Source organism: Podarcis raffonei, chromosome 4 (assembly GCF_027172205.1).
Source record: "Podarcis raffonei isolate rPodRaf1 chromosome 4, rPodRaf1.pri, whole genome shotgun sequence".
NCBI classification, from domain to species: domain Eukaryota; kingdom Metazoa; phylum Chordata; class Lepidosauria; order Squamata; family Lacertidae; genus Podarcis; species Podarcis raffonei.
Window position 1 is genome coordinate 66,429,844 of NC_070605.1, and position 18,693 is coordinate 66,448,536.

The 18,693-nt window shown below is 42.4% G+C and overlaps 1 protein-coding gene across 4 annotated transcripts in view; it reads left to right on the forward strand.

Annotated features, from left to right (window-relative positions):
- The window catches only part of PHKA2 (phosphorylase kinase regulatory subunit alpha 2), a 56,275-nt gene extending 37,801 nt beyond the window's left edge, over positions 1–18,474 (forward strand). For 2 of the 4 annotated variants that reach the window (XM_053387100.1, XM_053387103.1), the window contains 11 exons: positions 927–1,006; positions 1,575–1,653; positions 1,784–1,913; positions 3,251–3,352; positions 3,465–3,583; positions 4,268–4,297; positions 7,306–7,359; positions 10,950–11,123; positions 12,590–12,643; positions 16,914–17,114; positions 18,282–18,474. In XM_053387100.1, coding sequence (XP_053243075.1) covers positions 927–1,006; positions 1,575–1,653; positions 1,784–1,913; positions 3,251–3,352; positions 3,465–3,583; positions 4,268–4,297; positions 7,306–7,359; positions 10,950–11,123; positions 12,590–12,643; positions 16,914–17,114; positions 18,282–18,455 — 1,197 coding nt within the window. In that variant the 3' untranslated portion in view covers positions 18,456–18,474. The remainder of the gene's footprint in view (positions 1–926; positions 1,007–1,574; positions 1,654–1,783; positions 1,914–3,250; positions 3,353–3,464; positions 3,584–4,267; positions 4,298–7,305; positions 7,360–10,949; positions 11,124–12,589; positions 12,644–16,913; positions 17,115–18,281) is intronic. The other 2 variants (XM_053387101.1, XM_053387102.1) reach the window with 2 other exon arrangements.
- The last annotated feature ends 219 nt before the right edge of the window (positions 18,475–18,693 follow it).

The window sequence follows — 18,693 nt, forward strand, 5'->3', positions numbered from 1 at the left end:
TAACACTCAGAGTAGACCCACTGAAATCAATGAACTAGGCTACTAACTTAAGTACATTTATTTCACTTAGCCTATTGTGTGCGTGACTTAGTTGGGAGCAACTCATTTGCTTTACTATTACAGTGGACTCCCAGCAGTTTCCCATCCAGGTTCATACATCCAGTTTAACTGTAGCAAGGATGGGGAGCCAGTGTCCCCCCCCAACACTCCTGCGCTCCAACTCCCATCAGCCTCAACCAGCCAGTGGTCAGGAACTCTAGTCCAGTATCATCTGCAGGGCCACAGATCTATATCCCTGACTTACGTGTGTGTCCCCGCATCTCTGAGCTATAGGAAGCTTGCACTTCAGCTCCTAAAGCCAGATCTTTTTAGATATGTACACTTTTAATCCACTGAATTTTAGATCTGCTTTTTGTGAAGCTGTGCATCTGATTGCACTGTTGCTGCTGAATTTCTCCTACTGCTTTTATGCTGGCAATTATTGTTACTATAAGTAGATAAATTGACCCATGGAATAAAGGCTGTCATAACAGTTTTAAGTGCGGGTGGAAATTATATATAGACATACACACTGCATCTTGAGAGACATTTGCTTTTAGAGCTGTACACATGTGCACTGAAACACCTTAAAATGTCCTCACTGGGCACTACATCTTTCCTGACTGACAGCAAGCAGGATGATTGATCAGTCACCTTGCTATAGTTTCTCTGTCCTTGTTACAGGTACAATAAATGGTGCTTCCTCTTCTTTATCTAATTAGTGCTACAGAATGGGCAAAGCAATATTTCTGCATCTAAAAGAAGACTGTGCTGGTTGCTGCATATATGGGTTCCTGCAATATCTTTGAATTTAAATTAAGACATTGTTGGTTGTTGCGTAATTAAGAGATCAGTCTCACCGCTTCTCTCCTTTTATCCTGCGCTAGGCATGCACAGACCTCCTGTCACACCAGAAGCAACTTACAGTAGGCCTGCCACCTGAGCCACGTGAAAAAACAATAACAGCGTAAGCATTCACCACCTTTATAGCCTTATTTATCACACTTTCTGTGTCTTCTCTAATTGTCGTCTTCTTGTATATTGTGAAATAATATATTTAGAATGAATAACGCAGCCTTTATTTACTGGGTATTTTTAATGTGTGTTTTTTTAGTTGTAAATTGTACAGGATTTTGAGAAACAACAAATAGAAATGTAGTTAAATAATTATAAAAGAGACATTGGTCCTCTTTGGCAAGGCTGGACCTGAACAATATGTTATGCAGGACCTTAGCAAGTTTGCTAGCAATCTTTAGCTGTAGGAATGGTGCAGTGGGAATCTAAGAGTAAAGGCAATCGGGGGGAATAGGATCAGCAGCAAGGTTGTGACTAGATGATCAAGGAATAACCCGCATGAAGAGGACCCCCATTTTTCTCCACGTGGATGTATCTGTGGAGTCACCACAACTTTCTCACGAGCCACTGGGTAGTTTTCCTGGGAGAATGGCACATATACACACATAAACACCACAGAGGATTGTTGGTGGCAAATATAGCATCCTCGCAGTCTTTAATCAATGGTCCATTTTCTTTAGGCCTTTGCCACCTGAGGAACTAAGCAAACTCATATATGAAGCCAGTGGTCAAGACATCAGCATTGCAGTTCTTACTCAGGTAATGCAAAAGGAAGCCTTGAAGAAACAGCTTTGTTTCTCTCACCGTGTTGCAGTTTTCATAAACGTGACGAAGGCCTCTAAAACCAATGCTCTTTTTTTCCTTCCTCTGTCCTCCTCCCCCATAACAGGAAATCATGGTATACTTGGCTATGTATGTCCGGTCACAGCCCAGTCTATTTGCAGAGATGCTCAGGCTCCGCATTGGACTCATCATTCAAGTGATGGCCACAGAACTTGCTCGCAGCTTGAATTGTTCAGGTGAGACCAGTTTTGTTGCCACAAGCCAATAGTAGAACAGTCCATTAGTGATGCCCCACTTACAGTGGATGAATCCAAAGCAGGATGACTGTAGGTGCGATTGATACCATATTGGCCCGAATATAAGCCGCACCTGAATATTAAAATTCCACAGGCACTCACACCCGTTCCGTTTTACCGTATGTCTGTTTCAGCAGCGATATCATAAAAGCCTATTTTTGTAAGGTTGCGAATTTAAGCCGCACTTTAACTTTTCACGGTTGGAATTTGGGGGGAAAGTGAGACTTATATTCAGGCCAATACGGTATGTAGAGTTTGTGTGTGCGCTTCTGAAAAGGAATCGGAGGTGATGGTAGAGAGAGGGAAGATGGAATTCAATGCTGTGCAAGTGACAAGTCTTTAAAATTGGCTCTGGAGGGCTAAGGGACCCTCTGGAGCAGATTTGATTCAGAGCGCTGCTGGAAGACAGTGCACAGTAGCTAGAGATGGTATTATTAATGCCATGTTCATTAATAAATGTACAAAATTGTAATAATATATAATAAGCTGCTACAGTTTTAAGATCTTCCACCAGCAGAATATCTGTAGGATTGTTTTAATAGAAATCAGGATGAATTTGCAGCATAATCTAGAGTTAAATGTTGCAATCTGATCCATGTTTACTCAGAAGTTTTCCCCAGGCAACTATGCATAGAATTGTAGCCCAAGTTACTTTGCCTTTGTTTTGTGTCTGTGAATTGGGCAGGTATCATTTTCTTAAAAAGCACCCACAGGGATTTGCTGTTCGTTCCTGCATTCCTTCCGCATGCTCAACAAAGTCTGCTCCAGATGCCATGCGTTTTTATTCTTTAAGTATGAAAAGCCCTAGGAAAACAATCATGTTAAACTGCATTTAGCTGATTGACAGCAAGGGCTCATTGTCTGCCATCCCACTTTCAGGAGCTGGGAAAGAAGATATTTTAAGATAGACGATTATCTTCACTGTGGTTCTGTATATGAACTTGAGACCTGTGACTCAGAAGTGAGAATGCTGCAGCGATATACATAGCGGAGAAAGGGTGCTATTTATCCCCTTCGGTGTAAAACAAAGCCTTTTTGTACTAATGCAATTTATGTGGGCTTGTCAGAGGGGAGAAAGCCAGAAAAAGTACCCAGCTGAAAAAGATCACACCAGCTACTTACCTTTCATTAAGTGATATGGGCTGAAGGCAGAGCTTGCCATTAATTTGGTAAGCTGAGAAATAATAATGGAGCCGTTCATTAAGTGATCTGTGCTACTGACAACTTGCTCTCCTGCAACAGCAACTGCATTGTCCTTATTGCTTTCCCTTATATAGGTGAAGAAGCCTCCGAAAGCTTAATGAATCTAAGCCCCTTCGATATGAAAAATCTCCTCCATCATATTCTCAGTGGGAAAGAATTTGGAGTCGAAAGGAGCAGTAATACACTTTTCTTCTAAGTGCCATTTTAAAAAATTACTCTTGTTCGTGTTTCATTTTTTGGTAACACAAAATGTTTTTTTTCTTCTTCCTTCCCCTCCCTCTCCCTAAGTGCGTCCTCTCGATTCTTCAACATCAAGCCCTGCTATATCTATCCATGAAGTGGGTCATACGGGAGCAACGAAAACGGAACGAAGTGGCATCACTAGGCTGAAGAGCGAGATGAAGCAGGTGAGCTCCTGTCCCTGCATTTCCTTCCAGGCACCTTTAGGGACTGGCTCGTTTCTCTCTGGTGGCTACAGCGAACCACTCACTTTGATCTACCTCTGCTTCATCTGAGATCATATCCTGCTAGGGTCCAAAGGGGCTGTGCAAGAGCTTCCACAGCCAACCCAAGATATTTCAGCCTGTCATGACTGCTAGAAAGCCACTCTAATAATAATAATAATAATAATAATAATAATAATAATAATAATAATAATAGCAGGGAATGGCCAATCACCTGTTCCTGAGGGGTGTTGTGAGGATCACATGGGGAATTAGAGAACCACGTGCAGCACCGTGAGCTTGAATAAGAAAGGAAAGAGAAGGGGAAGGAAGGATGGCCTGTCACTTAATGCATTTGAGGCATGTTCAAAAGACACTTGTCAAGTCCTCCATCCTTAAAATACACATAAAGCCCAGCCCGCCCCATCTCATATTTCTTACAAATCATTTGAAAAAGGAAGGCACTAGTGGTGATTTTATAACTTAGTTGGGAGGTAGTAGCTCACATGTTTCATCCATATGAGACCTTAATTGCCGGTATTGAGCAGCAAAAACATTTCACGTTATTTAGTGTCTGCTTGTGTTGCTTGTTTGCAGCATCTGCTTTCACCATTTACAGTTTTTTTTTTGTTTCGTTTTTCATTCTAGAGACATTGGAGGCTAAGTAGTAGCGAACAGGTGAAATGAAAGTGACACGTGTGTGCATATCAAGTGGCTAAATTTGCATGCTGGAAGTGCATATATGCATTTTGAGACGAGTGCACGGATAGGCGTTAGAACACATATTTAAACCGTCAAGTTGAAAATGACTAATGTGCTTGTGTGAAAGATCTGTTGGCTCACTCTCTCCGTAGCATGAATTCCAGGGTGGTTTCCAAGGTTACTAAAGCAAGACTGCTATCCTGAATCAATAATCATGTGTAGCTCCCCCCAAACCCCCAGAAAGCAAAAACAAAACACTACCATAGCATCACCATCTTAACATAGCAGTGACATCCTTGGGGCCGTGTCACACTTTTTGTTTTTAAGCGCTCGCTTAGAAAGTGTAATACGCAGTGCTATTTTTCTAGAAGAAGTGCTGGAACTCACCATGAACACCTCCCTCGTTCTCTCTCAATGGCAATGGCGCCCACTTGAAAGGTGCAGGAACTGAGTTCCAGCTGAAAAAAAGCCCTTGTAATATGTGGTATGGCTGTAACGTGCTTTAAAACAGTGAACAGAGAGCCAGGATTCATGACAGTTGTACTGCATGTTCACTCAGTGTCAAACTTGGGTTCAAATGTACCAAATAGCCCATAGTTACTATGTGCTTGCCAGGATTTTTGACTACTTCTGTGCTGATCTGTAAGTGTTTACAACATTGGGGGAAACTGACAGGCAAGAAAAGTTATCCTAAGAGTTTATGGAGGTGTTCTAAAGATGTGCACTATGGAGTAAGGCCCATTAAACACAGTGAGATATAGGAAGACTGCCTTCTACTGAGCAAGACCATGGGTCACCCTAGTTCTCTACACTAGTGGGTCTTCAAGGCTCTTTCCCAACCCTACCAAGAAATGTCAGGACTTGAACATGAGACTGTCTGCATGTGCTCCATCACTATGCTAGTGGCAGAGCCTAAACATGTGCAAGATTGTGCTGTAAGGCATGTTTTATTCACTTAGGCATTGCTATATCTTAGATTTGCCCCAGCCAAGCCTTGAAGCATTTTATATGTTTGTATAGAAAGCCTGTGTGTTAAATTAACTTTGCTCTGAAACTGTTATGCCTTTGCAACTCTATACCTTCAGCTCATTGCATTCAGGCTGCACATTATGTGTCTTTCTTTTTGTATATTCAAGTGCCCACTAGAGGTCAGCATTAATACAATGTCATAATAGATGCATTGCACTATAGAATTTCTCAGAGGGGTGTGGTTGCAAATATAGAAACATTCAAAACTCATTAAATTTGGGTATATTTATATAGATAGCTAGGCTTAGAAACCTAACAGCGAATTTATTTATGTATTGCATTGTCTCCTCTTTTAAAGAGGTAGTGAATGGTCCAGAATCCCAGAATAATCTAAATTATATTTGAGTGTTTTAATCACATAAGGGATTGAATACCAACATGGATTCTTGTTAAGCTGTATAAGGCTACGCACCAACCTAGAAGTACCCAACAGCCCTTCATCCTGGCATTTCTCTAAACCCAAATGACTTGCGTCTCTGGATATTTTTAAGGGCTTAGCCTATGTTTGCCTAGCAACAAATCCTCCATTGTCTTCTTCATAGGGCAGGCAGCTGAGCCATAGATTAAGCTGTGGCTATTTATTTGATTTGGTTCTTGTCTTTCCTCCAAGGGACTCAGAGCAGTGTTTTAGTGTCACAATACTCCTGTGAGCCCCATTAAGTGAAAGGTCATCTGGTGGCCTTTGTAGCTCAGTGGGGATTTGAACAGGGGCTTCCCCCCACATCAAAGCTCAGCATTTTGGCCACTGCACTATTCAGGTGTTGCTGCAGTTGTACTCAGCATCCTGGCAAAGTGGACATAGGCCACAAAGATAGAGAGGACATCCTTACTTTAACTAAGCCTTGTTCTTGAAACATAAAGGGAAATTGCCACTGTCTGTGGCTGTTTGAAATGCATGCTGAAAAGCATTTGCTGAATTATGGAGAAGGGCAAGAGGGCACCTCCTGGGTTTTCCAACTCATGGCTACCAAAATGGAGACTGTAAAATGAAGCATGGTGTGTACACATGATCTTGTAAATGCCACCTTGATAGATGGAGTTATTTTGTGCCCTGTTCTGTTAAGTGTGGATCTTTACATAGCCAAAATGGTACCATCCAAACACAAGAGGGAGGAATCGGCAGGCTTTGGGAAAACACAAAGGTTTATGGAAAAAATCTTAAGTATGTGGGGGAGCCATCTCAAACAGTTGTGAGCATGCTATGTGGGCACAGACTATTGACTCTGTGTGTGCGTGTGTGCATACGTTAAATAGAAAATAGACGAGGAATGGAATGGAGTATCATGGGAAAGGGCATAGCTGTCTGGCTGGAACCCTGAACAGGAGCACACCACCATAGTTTCAGAGTTCTACCTGATTTAGTACTCAAAAGCTAGAATATATTCTCCTGCATTTTTGACCATTTGGTCAATTTCAAAGCTAATCCAAGACATCATGATTAAAGCTAAAAGGAAAGCAGTTCAGAAACATTGTTCTTGATACTGGGATGGTGTATTGGTTGCTTTGCTTTCCATTGCTTAGTTTGTTTGGCATCTTGCTTGCATGCAGCTGCATGGAATGGGGCTGGTGCAATGGCGCTCATTGCATAGGAAATGTAATCTTAACAATAGCTCAAACATGCTTCATGTATTGGAAAAGCTCCTCTTACCTCATTGTTGCTGCTATCTGAAGGTCAGCATTTCAAGTAACAACACTGGGTGCAAAATCTGACACTTCCCCAAACTACTGTCTAGATGGTTTCTTATTTAGGCACAGATGGGGGACTGGTGCAAATTATCGTTGTTTTCTTTGATGCCAGGAAAGTTACAGCAATGACCTTCATTGCAGATTTCAACACATGAAAGCATGGGGACATTTATAGCTTGCTGCTCATACCTATATCATTTCGTTTGTTTTCCACGTGGTGTTGTTTTTACTCATTTCCCCCCCCCCTTTCTTTTTCATTTATTTTGTAGTTCTTCTATGGGGGCCATTCCACATCCAGCAGCATGCATTCTTCCAGGTCCATGGTAATCTATCATTCAGTAACTTAAAATCACTTCCTCTTTGTAGGGACAGAAACATGTCTAAGTTTACTTCGCTTTTGTCTCTCATTTATGACAGAACTTGGTTTTTTCAGTTGTCTTTTACAATATAAGGCATACAAAAATTTATAAACATGTATTTTATATTTAAAATTGTGGCTGTGTGTATGTGTGTATACATATATATACAGTGGTACCTCCGGTTGCAGACGGGATCCGTTCCAGAGCTCCAGTCAGATCCTGAGGTTTCTGCAACTGGAGGGACCCCTTCTGCGCATACGTACACAGTGAAACACTTCCAGGTTTGCCGCTTTCGCAACCTGAAGTTTACGTTACCCTCAGGTAACGTAAGCCAAGGTGCTACTGTACATACAGTGGTGCCTCGCAAGACAAAATTAATTCGTTCCGCAAGTTTTTTCTTCTTGCGAGTTTTTCGTCTTGCGAAGCACGGTTTCCCATAGGAATGCATTGAAAATCAATCAATGCGTTCCTATGGAAACCGCCTTCAGACCAGGTCCGGGGACAGTCTGTCCCCCGACCTCTTCTGAAGGCTGGGGGGGGGGGGACAAGGGCTTTTCTTCCCACCGCCAGCCTTCAGAAGGCTGTTCTGAAGGCTGGCGGTGGGAAGAAAAGCCCTTCTCCCCACCTCCCACCCCGCAAGCTCCGGGGACAGGAGGGCTTTCCTCCCGACTGCCAGCATTTTAAAAGCCCCCAGGACAGCGGAGACTTCTCCGTTGTCCCGGGGGCTTTTAAAATGCTGGCGGGCGGCAGCGCAGTGTTCGCTGCCGCCCGCCAGCATTTTCAGATCGCCCCAGGGCAGCGGAGAAGTCTCCGCTGTCCCAGGGGCTTTTAAAATGCTGGGGGGCGGCGGCGCAGCGTTCGCTGCCACCCCCAGCATTTTCAGATCGCCCGGGACAGCGGAGAAGTCTCCGCTGTCCCGGGGGCTTTTAAAATGCTGGCAGGCGGCAGCGCAGCGTCCGCTGCCACCCCCAGCATTTTCAGATCGCCCGGGACAGCGGAGAAGTCTCCGCTGTCCCGGGAAGGCAGGCGGGGGGAGCAAAGACTTTTGCCCCCCGCCGGCCTTCAGAAGAGATCCAGGACCTCTTCTGAAGGCCGGCGGAGATTTCCCTATGGGCTTTCTTCTTGCGAAGCAAGCCCATAGGGAAATTCGTTTTGCGAAGCACCTCCAAAACGGAAAACTCTTTCGTCTTGCGAGTTTTTCGTTTTGCAAGGCGTTCGTCTTGCGAGACACCACTGTATATATGTACATATATGCATACATACACACACACAAACCACAAACATTGCTTTATTAAAAGACTATGGGTTGTATCCAACATCATTGCTTAGGTGATGGCAATGCTTCTGTCAGCAGAACAGGAAAGCAAGCCATTTTCAGCAATTTCCCTGTCAGCTTACTGTCAGCTGAAAGACACTGTTGGATACAACCCTATAGAATTATTCCATGTCCTTACATTGTCAGTATATTCATTTGTTTGTAGCTTTGTGTCCAGTGTGTTGATAAACCTATGAATGAAATGTCCAATTAAAGCAATTAAATGTAGATGTTGCAAAAGGGAAATGTAACTGTGAATCCCATACTGAGCATAAGAAAAGCCCTGATGGATCCAATCAGGAGGCTGGCTAGTCTAGCATCTTGTTTTGAGTGAGCGGCCAGCTGCATCTGGGAAGCCCACATTAGAGTATGAAGGCAGCAGCTCTTCCTTGCCATGTGCCTCTCAGCAACTGGTATTCAGAGGCGTTCTTGGTCCTGAACCTGGTGTTTACCATTTAACCATCAAGGCAAATACCCATTGATGGAACTGTTGTCCAGGCATTTTGTTGATCCATGATTAAAAAGCTATCCAAGTCTATGGTCATTCAAAGCCACATTCCATATCATCAGATTCCATATGGTTAATTGTGTGCTGTGCAAACAAATACCTTATTGGGTCTGTTCCGCATCTTCCACCCATTAATTTTACCGGGTAATCCTGAGTTCTGATCTTACGGGAGAGGAAGACATTTTTTCTCTATTTTTCCACAACACTCCTTCCCCCCCCAAAAGTGACTTGACAGGACACATTTTCAGGCAGGAACCAATCTCAAGAAAAGCCTGAGGGGCGTCTCTGGAAGACTAAAGGGCTGAAAAAAAATGTATAGGCCAACACACCTAGTACTGAAGCAGACAAGAGTAGCTACTAAGAGGCAGCCAAGAACAACAGTGGCTTATGGCAGTCCAGTTGAGGAGCAGAGATGCCTGAAGGTGAGGAGTCAGTTTAGACTCCCATCACCAAGCAATATAGGTTCTGCTTTATCATTTGGTGGTTGAAACCCGCCAGTACCTTTTTCAGCTATCTGAAGCCTACCCCAACAAACCTATTTTCAGTTACAAAGCCTTGAAGAGAAATTGATAACACATTTTAAGGATTTGTTAGGGCTAAGGGAAGCTACTTAAGAATGTGCTCTTGTCCATTTATTTTGACACTATAACACTCCTGCTTCCCCCTGGTAAATGGCTGTGTGAAGAACTATGCTACTTTATACACTTTGCAGTTTATACACTATGGTGCTTTATACACTTTGCAGGCTAGCTATCAGGACCCACAAGTCATTTGTAGTGATTTATTAGCGGAAGGGATCTTATCATTGTGGGTACAGGTGACAAAACCACCACAGTACAGATACACTAATTGCCCAAGCATTGACATTTCCACTGAACCATGGTGTGATTAATGTCAGCTCTGCTGAATGGGTTACAGCCTGACTCATTCAATATCCAGAACCTCTGCATTGCAAATGGACATTAATAAAGCAAAGGGGGAAATTTCTTTAACATACATTTAATGGAAATAGACCAATAAAACAGTTTTAAAGCAAACACACACATCTGACTTTCCTGTGGGATGTCTATCACATGGTGTTTATAGATTTCAAATTGGCTGGCCTTTGAAAAGTATCTGGGGCAAAAGTGAGCTGTACCAATGCAATGAAATCTTCATGAAGTATTCTGGTTGAGAATAGCTATGTAAGCTATATGTCACAAATGACTGTCACAATTATCCACGTTGGATTCATGGCTTCTACTTGTGTAGAAGAGACTTTTTCAGCTGGTGTAGCTTGTGAGAAAACTGCAGGCATCTCAACTGCCTCTACTATGCAAGGTTAAGGAGCTCCATCACCTTTGCTCACTGGGACCCCCTAAGGCAGAAAGAACCCCATTAAGACTTTTATGACATCTCTGGAATAAAGAATTTTGGAAGTTGTGCAAATGACCTAGGCTCTAATCTTGAATACACTAGGGAGTAAGATCCATTGAATAAAGTTTGATGGGTCTTGCTTCTGATAGAACATAGACAGGGTTGTGCTGCTTCTGTTGGAAAACAATCTGCTCTCTTATTGTAGGGATTGGCTACCCACACCAATATATATAGCGAAATTGTTATGTATAATAAGCAGTAACCTGCTGAAGGACAGGTGCGCAGCTTGCAACCCTTTACCTTAATCAGTCTTTCTCCAGTGGGGATTGAAATGGAGCTTCTGACATTTTTGGTGAAATTTTGTCCTTTTTTCAGAGATGCAGTAGCCCATCGTCTCCTACTAGTACATCATCATTGACAGGGTCTGGTGGGCACTGTATCAGTTGGGGTGACCGACAAGGGCAGTGGCTTCGCAGGAGGAGGCTGGATGGTGCCATTAACAGAGTCCCTGTGGGTTTCTATCCTAAAGTGTGGAAGATCCTTCAAAAGGTATGTTTGGAAGCAACAGAAGGGGGAGGGAAATGCCATGCGTTGTCTGATTAGGTTAACTTTTAGAGTACACTGTGTTGCTTTGGATTATATCTAGAAATTTATTGTATCTAGAAAGTTATTGAATTTCTAGCTCATAGGTGTTCCGTTCAAATATTCTGAAATAACAGTGAGTGGTAGACCAACACGCTTGTTCCTATAGTGCAAGGATTTCCATTTGTGCAGCAGAGTTCACCTCCTTCCTTCCTCATATGCACCCTGCATTCTCCTCAAATCTGCTCCTGAGCATTGGGAGAAGGGATTTAGGAGGTGCGTGGGGGAAAGAAGGGGAGGGGGAGACCCATTTTGTAGCTAAAAAATCCTTCCAGAACTCACAGAGCAAAATTGCCCAACATGTTTCTCCAGAGCTAAAGTAGTCAGGGGTGACTTTCTGAAAGAAGAGCATGGTGGGAAGACTGTCCAATATAAAAAGTAAGAATATGACTAAAAGCAGAATTAAAACTCTAAAAGCAGCAGAATACAATAATGCTATTAAAGAGAGCACCAGTAATACTCAAAACTCAATGAAACATTGTGACTGAAAAGACTCCATAGCAGAGACAGGACTATGAGCAGGGCTGACGTGTCTTACAATTCAACGCTTGCCTAAAAAGAAACATTAACGTTTTCCGGAATGGCACCATAGTGTACCAAATGAAATGACATGAATCATTTTCTGCCTAGAAATTAAACTGCCCAGGCTCAATTCAATATAAAATTGCTTTGATTAATTAATAGAATCAACTGAATCTACTATTCTATGCTTACAATTTGAACCATAAAAGACAATATGCTGCCTCATTTCCCCTTACAAGCAACAATTCCATCTAGATCCCCCTGTTGTTTGTTGCTTGTTACTCTCTCCAAATGTCCACTTTTTATCACCCTTTGATTACAAATTTGATGAGGCCACTAAGGAGCAGATAAACTTTGTTTCCAAAGCAAAAATGTGGCTAGTTAGGAGTTTATTAGCCTTCTGTATCACACGTCACACGTGAAGCTCCACGTGTCCTTGAGTCACTGCACCAGAATAAGCATAATTACATTTCTGAATCCATACCTCTGAATTTCCTGCAAGTGTTCCACATTCATGACTAATTTGCAGCCAGATTTATCCTGTATTTTGATCTCACACAAGTAATTCCGTGCTGGTGAAGGATGTTTTTTGGAGAGTAGCATAATTAGACCGTCATCTGTTCTTACTATAGAATGATAACCTTTTCTTTGGCAGAGGTACTGAAATAATTTTACAGTTGCTGGTTTGTTTATTTTTAAAACCTGCCATATATCATAAAAACAATTCCCGGAAGAACTTGTTTAAAAGCCAACCACCTTCCAGCAAATCCACATAATTTCCTTAAATGTTGATTCATTTAATTCTTACTATTTATCATGTTTTAATATTGAAATGTTCATATACATTGCAGTGTCACGGTCTCTCCATTGATGGCTATGTCCTTCCTTCTTCAACGACAAGAGAGGTAAGACTTGAAGAAGCTCTTAAGTTTTAACATAATTCCTTAGTACAAAGAGTTGCAGCTTAGTTCAATATAAGGTTAAATATTGTACGTATGCTCAGCCATGTCTGTTCAATATTAGCCTGTTGTGCAACATTGCAAATAAAATGCTCCTGAGTGCAAATAATTAACTCACAGTAGAGATTGATGACTGGGGGTGGGGTGGTAAGATTGGGGGGGGGGAGGTTTTTTAAAATTCCCGCATTATTTTTCTTTTAAAAACTGTGTGTGTGTAAAAATGGGGCGCATTTTCTTCCCCAAATTTTACACTTTTCCCCAGGCTTTCACATCTCTATCTTAAAGCTAGCCATCATGTTTTTCTTGTATTAGGAGAACAGGTCAGAAATGTATACGGTTCCAGGTATGCTTGAACTATAATGCCACTTCTTTGAAGACATTAACATTTGGAATCGTTCCTGTCTATGTTGCCCAGAATGAGATACACTGGAAGGAAGCTGTTGGGGCAAGAGGAAGAGGGCATATCTGAGCCATTATAATCCATGTTGTCATTGACTTTAACCATGGATGGACTAAATGTAGATTTAATGAGACGGAGCCTTTTTATTTGGGCTAATTTTAGAAAATGCAAGCCTTTTATAGAGTCACATAACACTCTTCTTTGGGCAGAAAATAATGATGTGTTATGAATAAAAAAATCTTACAATCCTATTCTAATCCTGCATGTTTACTTTGAAATTCTTACTCCCACATACGTATGCCTAAGGTTGCAGCCTTCGTTTGCACATCGTGACCAAACATATTTCTTTTCTTAATTAGCTTCCTAGGGGTTTGCAGCTCACATTACAGAACATTCTGCATTTCATCTTGCCTTGCAAGGTGAAAAATAATAATCTTGCTTTGAATCCAGCTAATACCCATTGATTTTGAAGAGCTTTTATTGCCTACTTTGGGTTCCAGGGTTGTTGTCTTACAGGCCTCTACCATTCCTGAAAAACAATTGGTCTTCAGAGTTCAATATGAGGGATCATCGCTGCAAATGTTCATCTTCTCAAATGTTGACTAATTTATCATGGAGGATATACAATGCTGCATAGAACAGCTTTTGATATTCTTGAAGCACCCACTCTCACAAGGGAAGGGAAGCAATCTCCACCAATTTCCCCTGCACTCTTCACCAAGGCAGGCTCCAGAAAAGCACGGAAGGGGTTGCAATTTGTAAAAGGGAACTGATGGAAACAGTGCCTTTTTAAACATTAATGACAGTTACAGTAGGATTTCTTACATGTGGGTATTTAGAACAAAAACTAACGCTGGGTCCTTGTTCAAAGCGACAGCTCGTTTTTTGTGTGGCATAGTATCAAATAGCCCTTTTGGCACTGGTTCCCTCTATGTGCTGTTTCCAGAGTACAATGGAAAGGGGCTGGGGGGGGGGGAGGAATCTATTATTAGCAATAGGCACCGAGTGCGTTATCAGCTCTGTACTTGCCAAGTGCTCATAATTACTGCTTAATGGGGCATTCTAATTTTAGAGGCAAGGTCTATTTTTCCAGTTTTTGTTGCATGGAAGATGGAAATGGGGTTATTGGCTTCCAGAGCATTAGAACCACCTGGCTGTTCAGGGGATTTTATTTTTTTAATGGAAACAAACCAGTGGTGCCAGGGCAGTGGTTATTTCTGTGATTGGTGCATCCTCTCGATCACTGACAGGATAAGCTTTCAATTGACACCAAGGAGACAAGAGCCTTCAGGCCATCCTGTCCTGTTCAAAATTCATTTAGTGAATTCTCCTATGCTAGACTTAAATTCTGCATTTGTAATTTTCCAGACAGTGACAACTTACTCTGAGGTCCTTTCAGTAAATGCTTTGAATTAGCTTTTGGATTTGTTTTTGAGGCCTCCTTTGCAAACTTGAGTTCATCAAAGTTAAACTTTGTGTTTCCTAGAAGGATCTGTTTATGGTCAGGCGGATGGAGGAAACTTTGGAAGCTTCCATTGGTAGCAGCCGTTTTGGAAGAATAATCTCTGGCTGTAGTTTAATTTAGCTATGCCCAATAATATGGTATCTTATGTTGGTACTATCCTCAGTGCAGCTGAGGATAGATCCAGGGTTACAATGTAATCTGGTTAACATTTCCTGTGTAGGTGCCAAGTATTTTCATCTTATTATTTAATGGAATCCAAAGTTTTAAGGTAAGTTTTCCCCTTACCTTACTCAGAAGATAATTATCTCCACAAGTCCTTCACTTCCTCCAAGGACCAAGGAAGCTACAAGTTTTGTTGGCAATCCTCAAAAGTTACAGGAAAGGACACATCTTTCAGTACTCATTCTTCTTACTGAAAGCAAAGTCTTGTACATCATCCTGAGAAGCTCACAAACCTATGAAGACAAGAGTTGTCTCGTTGCTGTTGTGTTGGCAACTCACAAGTATCAGTCATAGACTGTTGATCGCTGCTAGAGTTTGTCTTCATGGCACTGGGCTTAGAAAAGCACTCTGGTGGTTTAGTCTCATGAGAAGACTCTCCCACATATTCCCATAAATGTCTGAGTAAGTTGTTATGCTTGTGAAATTGTTTGTAGGATTGTCTCATGATATGTTCTGGAGTTGTATTGCAGAAGCTCCCATATCACAAACATAATGTGAGAAGAGGACTTAAATCATACTGAAAATTGCTCTTACGTGTGAGCTGATTACTGTAATTGGTGGCATTGACTGGAAATTCCTGGATTTATTTATTGGTTGTGGAGGGGAGAGTGTTTTTGTTTTTTGCCTTGAGCCAACAAAAATCAGGTTTTTTTGTTCTTACTTATAGTATCTAATTCTTTCCCCTGTCTATTTTATCCTCACAAGAACCCTGTAAAGGAAGTTAGGGTGTGAATGTATGACTGACCCATGGTCACCCAGTGAGCATCATGGCTGGGGATTTGTACTCTAGTCTCCACAGTTGTTGCCAGTTTCCGGCACTCAAACACTAGACTGAAAGTTCAGTGTATACATGTTTTGACTAACCTCCTCCACTCCAATCATCCTCTTGAGAGGGAACCAGCTAGGAGAGAGAATGTGCTCTGGCATCTTTTCTGTCTGTGTAATGTAATTTATGGGGAGATGATAAATTATCTTCACTATCAAGAGAGATTTATAAAAACTCGAATCCTTTTAACAGGCCTGTCAGAACTTGGCAACATCCAATTTTGTTGCTTAACAGGAATCAAAAGTAATAAGCGCCAGATCTCCTGAGGCTAAGTGATTCCATGTGACATCTGAGCATTTTTGCCAGTGCAAATTAGGTTGCTCGGCTTGTGCTTGCAATAACGAGGTGGTTCTTTGGGGAGCATCGCATCTCCCACATCACTGGTAGCAAGTGGCTTAAAAAAAAATAATTCTCTGTAGTATTATGTTTTGATGTAGTATTATGATTCCTACCTCCAGCATAAGGCCAGCAACTGATTGTAATCATAAGGCCAGCAAAGCCATTTCAGAACTATTCTTAAATATTTGTGATTTCCCACGTCTATATTATCTGCAGCTCGCCTACCTGCCCACTTACACCTGGTGTTACTGTGTACATCTTTCCCACACTGTTGTGGTAATTTGAGACAGCTATGCTGAACCATTCCAACGTAGTCAGCAGCTGCAAAACAGTCTTCCTGTGTAAAGTGCTTTGCCTTCTCACCTTACCCTGGGACTGCAGAAAGGTTCTGTGCCTCGCTGGGTCCCTGCATGCACGCGTAGCCTAGAGTGGCCTTGAACCTACGAAAGCCTGTCAAAAGTCAGGAGAGGGCAGTAACGTTTCCCCTTGTGAATGTGGTTGCATCCAAGCCTCCAATTGTACCTGCATCTGCACTCCATGAATCGCCATATCCTCTTAGAACACCTTTTCTGACAACAGATGTGTGAGCCCCTGTGTGCCCGCCAACCTCACCCAAAATGCATATACACACTTCCTCTAACAGCTGGACAAGAGCCACGTACCACACTGAAAGGCACCCTTAGCTTGCTGCCTGCGTGGAGTGTGGGTTTAAGGTGCTGTGGGTGGATAAACTACAACACCTAAAAGCTTGGACGCTTCATCAGGATGTACATAGGAGACGGTGACATCTGCCAACCGCTTTGTTTTTACAGAAGTCTCCTGCACCGCAGCTGTTTGTTTAAGTGAGATTACACAGCATTCAGCTTGGATTATAAGAGGTCTCACTGCCTTCAAAAATGCGCCCAACTTGGAATGCAGTACCCCTTATGCTTCTTTCTTTTTGTTTCCCTTTTTTCTCTTCAAGATGACAGCTTGTGAGATCAAGTTCGCTGTCCACGTGGAGTCGGTGCTGAACCATGTACCCCAGCCTGAATATAGGCAGCTGCTGGTGGAGGCCATTCTTGTACTTACCCTGTTATCTGACATAGAGGTGAACAGCATTGGAGGCATCATTCATGTGGACCGGATAGTGCACATAGCAAATGACCTCTTCCTTCAGGAACAGGTATGCATGGTGGACTTTCTTATAAGAAGGCCAGCAACAAATCCTCAACACAGTTCCAAGTGACTATGAAGAGTTGGAAACATATGCAATAGCAGGCAGGTGGCTGGAGGGCCAAGTAGTGTTAGAAACTGAGATATGAAAACTAGGAGCTAAATGGCACCTTAAACCTAGGTTATGGGCATAACAACAGAAGGTCTAGGCATGATTTTTTTAATAACAAGAATACAAAGCTGAAAATTGATGAACTGCAGCTAAAATATATCATTTTTCACATGGTCTAGTAGTCCTTCCCCTGCCCACCCCCCTAATATTCTTAAGAGGGTCTCTTCTCCAGTCTTCAGAAAGTAGCTGGAAGTGGGGAGGCAGAAAAAGGTCCTCTTTTCCTTCCATTCTGCAGTTTTAATCTGAAATCTTAGGTGCAGTACTGCGCCCAGAGCTCAGAAACTGCTAGCACTAATGAAATTCCCTATTGCAAATTGCGCTAGAACGATGGGGGTTTCGAACACTGGGGCCAAGCAAGAATGTGCCCAGTGGAAGAGGGGTAGCCAATGTGGAGCCTTGGGGGGGGGGTTAGGGCTACAATTCCCATATTGCCTGATCATTGGTCCCACTAGCTACTGTAGATAGGAGTAATAGCCGCAACATCTGGAGGGCACAACACTGGGTCACATACCATTTCACTGGTATGGAGCAGCAATCAGTTGTTGTTGTTGTGTATACCCCACCTTTTCCCCTGACGGGCGCTCAAGGCAGCTTGCACAAATTAAAACAACACAGATAAAACACATAAAAGAAAATAATTTAAACAACAAACTCTAGTAGAATTTAAGCAATGTAAAAATAATAATTAAAATACAGTTCAGACAAAAGAGCAGCAGAAAGTCAACGTTAAGTACTAGGAGTAAAAAGTAGGTGCAGGGTTCCCTCCATTAGCACTATGCAAGCACTTAGAATCATAGAATTGGAAGGCACCCCATAGGGAATGTTTGTCTGGATAGTCACCCAGCTGATAGTAGCAGCCCAAAGCTGCCTGCTTGCAGGTGCTGACTGAGAAACTCCCTGCTCCACCACCGTCTCAGGCCTACTTAAAAATAAGTAGAGAACCCCACCCTAATTTGCACTATACAAGTTTAAACATTTGCTTCCCCCCATCCTCGTATTTTCCAGAAATCTCTTGGAGCAACTGATGTCATGTTGGAACAAGACCTAGCCACGGGGATCTGCTGCTTCTTCTACGACAGTGCCCCAAGTGGAGCTTATGGGACAATGACTTATCTGACAAAAGCAGTAACGAGCTACCTTCAGGAATTTCTTCCAAGCACAGGCTGCCTGATGCAATAAATGGTTTAAAACACCAGGATCAGTTTTAAAAACCTTCTTCTCCACCCTCCCTTCCTTGAACCTCTCCCTTAGTGACCCGATTGCTCACTTCACTCTACCTCAAGACTTCGTGCATCATTTAGCCATTTAGAAAGGACACTGCCATAGGCATTTGGGTGAGCATCACTACTGTATGGTAATCTACATTTGCTCAGACGTGGGTCCACGAAATTAAATAATGCGTATCAGTGCGAAATTG